We start from the raw sequence: 5977 nt of genomic DNA, 5'->3' as shown, positions 1-5977 counted from the left end.
TTGACCAAGCTTTGTCACCTGACCTAGTATCTTCTTAAGTGGCTCCATGTAGTATTTTGTTTTATAATGCTCCTGTGAAGTGTAACGTTTCATTAGCTTAAAGGTGCTATATAAGTATAAGTTGTTGTTGTTACTGAATGCTAAAGTTACCGATCCCCCTACTTCAGCAAAAACACAGCATCAAATTAGTTTGATCTGCAAATACTAATTAACTGTTGAATCCAAAAAATAAGGATTATTTTTACTCATTTAGGTTTATTATCCTGGTTACTATCGCGTTGTTTATAGCAGCAGGAGAAAGTTTAGAGGATGCTAGGATACATGCTAAGCAACATAAATGACCAATTCGGACAATAAGCGTTAAATTCCTGACCTGCCACAATATCAACTCAATTCCCTTTACTTTGGATTACCATCGCATTTTATTTCTATATTTCCACGCCCTAAATCCTCCTTTCAGTAATTACCCCTCTGGTATTCATTCTCTATCTTCTCGCTTTCGCGGTATTCACCCACTCCTGCTCTAATCCAGTCTTTCGCTTTCAATCAAAGCAAAATATTGCAGAGGGGCGAAATCTGAAATAAAGAAAAACAGAAAGTGCTGGAAAAACTCAGCAGGTCTGGCAGTATATATGAGGGAGAAACAGAGTTAACGTTTCAAGTCGAATATGACTCTTCTTCAGATGTGAGAAGAGTCATAAGAATAATCAGACAGTATTGGAAAGTTAACTCTCGCTTCCAATGTTATTTTTCTTTTGACGCTTTTGCTAGGAAATTGCTCCCTCTGTCGCTCACAGTTGGTCGGTGCATTAGTGAACGAAAAGCTTCAACTTGTATACATTTGAAACGTTGAAATAGTGGTGCTTGAAACATACTAAAAATGAACCGTTTGAACTGCTAGCGGGACATGTTCATAAACGGATTTTTGTCACATCTTTTTGAAAGTTAAAGAGAAAATTGATTTCTATCGCAACTCTGAGATGAAAGGCGATGCAGCCTAGGTTACTATTAATTAATATTGCTATGTTTAGCGGCGAGCTATCACCAAGTACTATCTAGATGATTAAAAATGTTATCTAATGGAACAGCCACCACATTCTGAAAGTGATTCGCGTTTAGATTGCAATGCAAGTATTATTTAGAATAGGATATTATCCAGTCAAATAGGAAATATATAAATAAATGCGGTTAATAAATCAAAAATGCATTTCATGTACAAATATATGAAATTCCCTGTATAACATGTGTTCATGTATATCTGTGCTTATGTGTGAGTATATATCTGATTCAATTCTCCAAATGCACCAAAGATTGTTTTATTTGATTGAAACGAAGCCGTTACACAGGAGAAGTTCAATGCCCTGGTGAACAATTACTACTGGTCATTTAGAAATACTGACAACGATTAATGACATACCATATAGGCAACTTTAAACGGCACCAGGTCACATTAAACCGTTTTATGTGCTGTTCTTGGACGGTTTTCCTTTTTTTCTCTCACCAGGTGATGTTTATGTTGCATTTGGGCCTCACAGTTTGACTGTTACTCGGAGATCCTGCTGTGTCTGGAACTTTGCACGAGAACTCCTTGTCCCTGAAGGAATAAAGTTGATGTATCCGGCTGGGGATTTCAATGAAAGCATTCAACGAATTATGCTGCACTGCACAGGTATCCTTTCTATATCATGTATTTAAAATAGGTATTATTTTGGGCCTAGTTTTTGGAGCATTCTGAATCCGGGACTTTTGAAAACCAAGTGCTCTCAACTTTTTGATTGTAACAATTTGTGCCCCTGTTTGATGTTATCTCTCCATTTGCTCTGACTAACTCTCCTCGCTAATTCATCTCTTATCTAATTCATTTAGCAATGAAGCCACTCTGTGTTAACTTGGTTCTTGCCACGATTTAAGAATTAACCGCACTTAGTGTCCTTTGCGTTTTTATCAATTTATTTGTTCCCATTTTGCTTTTTAGTTAATGTGCGCCCTTATTAAACGTGCAAGCAACTAGCAGACGCAACCACCTCACCCTGGGGTAGATGCTGTACACTGGTGCAAGCTTACGTCCCGATGTGCAGATGTACGACATTAATTGAGAAACCACCCCACTGAGGGAAAGGATGTGCTTTGTAGATAGAATATTTCTTTGTTCGCCCCAAGTATAAAAATTCCCTTACAGATGAAGTGCGGGGTGTAGTGCATGTTTCCTTTTCTATTCATTGCCAAGAATTACGTGGAATGTCTGTTTGACACCAATGCAGTGCCTGGCGGGAAGGGAATAACTCACCAATGGAACTATTAAAGATGGTAGAAGATGGAAAAGATAAAGGTCAACTAGTTAGAGCCTGAGTTAGTCATATGTAGTATAAGCCGTCAAACGCTTCATGGTTCATCTTCAAATCACTTTCGGCCAATGTTCTCAAGCGTGTAGATAAATTTGACCTAAATCTGCGTTGTTCTTTGAAGTAATCAACATCTTTGCAGCAGACACCGCCCAGAGTTGTTTCTCATCTGCTTTATGTACAATTTATTTTTAAAAATGCACATAATGTCATGAACCCATTGCAATGCAAATCAATCCTCTAAAGGCAATACGAATGGGCAAACTAGCGGTCCTGGACATATCTGATATGACTCCTCTAACAAATGATCGTTCGTTGAGTTGATAAGCAAATGCCAAGTGTTTTCCTTTTTAAAAAAAAATATTCTGTATGGAAAGATGACGCCACAAGCCGCTTTAGAAGCCTGTGTTTAAAATATTTGCTGCAGTGGATCTCTTAACTGATGGTCTTTGCAACAAGGCTCCACCTCATTTCGTGATGAAAATTCATAATAGCCAATCAGGTCGATCTCCCAAAAGATCCAGGCACCCAGAGCTATATTACCCCTTTGAAAAGTTTCCTGTAACTCAGAGCCGTCTTTCAGAAGTTATCGTTTGGATAAGTTCAGCTCCTTTTGATAATTCATTTGATTAAAGTCGACCCCTGTAACCGCGCCGCGGCTGGCAGCTGGATATCCCAATATTATACATTTTCCTTTCTTTAAACCGATGTTAGAAGCAATCATGCAGGACGAAGAAAACTCCCCAGTCTCTCCAGTAGAGAGCCTGAGCAACAGTGAGGACGAAGGAGACAGGCAGCTGAAAAAAAGTGTCAGAAAGAGGCGACCGAGCAGGAAATCTGGAGAGGAAACAGACAGCCCTGCGTCAGTGAAAAGGGGCAAGAAGAGGGACGGTAGCCCCCAGTCCTTCGAAGAACTGCAAACCCAGAGGGTCATGGCCAATGTAAGGGAGCGCCAGAGGACACAATCCCTCAACGAAGCCTTCTCTGCCCTGCGCAAAATCATTCCGACCCTACCGTCGGACAAACTGAGCAAAATCCAGACCCTCAAGCTCGCAGCGAGGTACATCGATTTCCTTTACCAGGTCTTACAAAGTGACGAGCTGGACAACAAAATGTCGAGCTGCAGTTATGTGGCACACGAGAGACTCAGTTACGCTTTCTCAGTGTGGAGGATGGAGGGAGCCTGGTCCATGTCCACATCACACTAGCAGCTACCCTTAGGACAAAGGTAAGCATCAGCATGGCATATTTATTAAATGTGTTTTACACCCCCACCCACCCCCTCCCTCCCAAAAAGCGCTTATTAAATGGTCAATAAAGGAAAAGCGGGTTTTCACGTTCCCTGTATGCCCAGGCCGGATTTATTTTCAATAAAATGGCATTTCAGCGGGACATTTAAATCCAAATGCACCATTTTCAAAATGTTTGACCACAGATTTATTTTGGAAACGGTGATTGATGTTTCTCACTTTTGCTGGTTTAGTTTTCATTTTATTAATTCACGCGTCCACTTCCCCTTCACCTTGCTTTCTGGGGTCTCTTCCTTATTTCCTCCTCCTCCCAGCACCCTCCCCCCTCCCCCCACTAGGACACATGTATCTCCATTTCTCATCATTAACGATCCTCTTCACTTCTTCACTCCTCACCCCAAGTTGTTCCACCACCTTTGCTACAAGAATTCAACAACTTTCACTTCCTGTCCTTTCTCTAGGGCCACTGTCCAAAACCATCATTGGGTGCAAGTATCAATGGCAGGACGCCAAGAAGGCTAAAACTACAAAATTCACAACTGCAGGATGCAACACTTTATCTGAATTGAGATTCCCCCCACCCCCCACACACACACCCTCCCGCCTCCCCAAGCCCTGACAAATAGAGGTGTCAAAAGCAGTGGTCCTTTGGCTCGCTAATCCCAATGTAATCCATTGCTGTTTTCCTAGGTGAAAAAGATTTGCCACAAAAGGGCCAACGGCTGGACAGACAACAGAGTTTGACGTCTGGATACTTAAACACGTTGATCTTTGCCACTGATGGATCATAAGAGAAAAGTTAAAAAAAAAATTCTAATGGAAAGGGCGTGGGAAGCACTTACAGAAATCGAGTCCTGGACGTGGACCCATCCAATCGTGCGGCTATACAATCATTTGTACATCTGAGGTGTATTTTGCCATTCGCATCATTTTATCCTGACGATGAATGTTGTTGGAACTCATTCCTCCTTTACTATGCATGCCTTCAACAATCATGTCTATATCTGCTATTGAGGACGCAGGAAAGATGAATTACCTTATTTTCTTTTTTCCAAAACTACTACGGTGACCAGGTCTAGAGTGACAATAAGTTTTAGAAAATGGACCAAACTGTTATTGCAAAATCCGGTTGGTTAGCCTTTCCTCTCTTGAGAAAACATTTATTTATTTATTAATGTGCCATGTCTCAATGCATAAAGATCTGGTGTCTAAATGCATTCATATTTTTGTGATCGTTTTGTAAATATCTTTGTATATTTTCTGCAATAAATACCTATGATCTAAACTTTAAGGCAAAGCTATATACACATTCGGCTATTTAACGGTATAATTCGGTTGTTACTGAGGGGGTAAACTTGATGATGAATAGCTGTTTGTAGTAAGTTGTAACGGCCCCCAGGGGAGAGTGGAATCTAACAAACAAACGGTGCACAAAAGACAAACAGAGCGGCTACTGACAGACAAGGCGAGTGAGCTAGAATGAGAGGGAGAAAGGGTGAACACCGTCTAACACGGGCTGATTACTGACCTTTTAGAGGGCTGTAATTAAAAGCATGCACAGCAATGTTGTGTTGCTTTCAAGATCTGGATTCATGTCAATACTGCAGTGTTTGCTTGGACATAACTACGGGCTGCGAAAAGAAGGACCAAAAGAGCGAATCGCGCCCTTACCATTTGTATATAAACTAGTTCGTGAATGCAGAAGGTATTTGTGAATTAAAGCTATCTTTCACAGACTGATATAGCATCGTGCATGGACTGTGGAACATAAACACCCGTACATCTTAAAACACGTGACAGAATAACTACTTTAGCAGGGAGTTAAGTGCAGAATGCTAAGGAACTAAGTGAATGATTTATCTAAGCTCAGTATAGGTTGTTCTGTATACTTCCTTGGAACGAATTGGACAGTGCAATTTTTAAAAAATTACCCAAAATGCAGAATAAAAAGAAATCTACCTTATTTATTTCGCTGGTAATGAAATAAGATGTTAATGTTCTTCAGCTTTCTAATATAAGCAGCGCGTTTAAAACATTTGTCTCTCATTATGCTTCTGCTAAACTGCACACATATTCTAGTTTAAATTCCTCCACATGAAAGCTGAACGGTTCGCGCTTTGGAAGGATAGTTCTGTACAAAGGCGGAGAAGTTTGGCTTTGTGAAGGGTTATTCCAAATGGTGCAGCCTGACAAAACCCTACACTTAATAGACGAGCAAGTCATTGGCGCATACGCTGCTGCTACTTTCTTACAGTACTCGATTTTTCCAATAAAGTGCGTGCCAATGGTAATGTGTAATTGAAATGTTTTTGTAATTTTACTCTTGCGCTAGATATTACCACACAGGGTGATTGCCTTACATTGCTTTCTTATTGATGGATTGGC

At 40.5% G+C, this 5977-nt stretch overlaps 1 protein-coding gene across 1 annotated transcript; it reads left to right on the top strand.

Annotated features, from left to right (window-relative positions):
* The first annotated feature begins 2911 nt into the window (after positions 1–2911).
* Positions 2912–4877, top strand: LOC144678864 (twist-related protein-like). The gene is made up of 2 exons (XM_078538857.1): positions 2912–3570; positions 4283–4877. Exon 1 carries the CDS (start codon positions 3050–3052, stop codon positions 3548–3550), a length of 501 nt encoding a protein of 166 aa, XP_078394983.1. The 5' UTR covers positions 2912–3049; the 3' UTR covers positions 3551–3570; positions 4283–4877.
* The last annotated feature ends 1100 nt before the right edge of the window (positions 4878–5977 follow it).

This window comes from Cetorhinus maximus, chromosome 3 (genome assembly GCF_964194155.1).
Source record: "Cetorhinus maximus chromosome 3, sCetMax3.hap1.1, whole genome shotgun sequence".
In the NCBI taxonomy this organism is placed as follows: domain Eukaryota; kingdom Metazoa; phylum Chordata; class Chondrichthyes; order Lamniformes; family Cetorhinidae; genus Cetorhinus; species Cetorhinus maximus.
The sequence above is the reverse complement of the archived record's forward strand: the minus strand, read 5'-3'. Positions and strand labels throughout refer to the sequence as shown.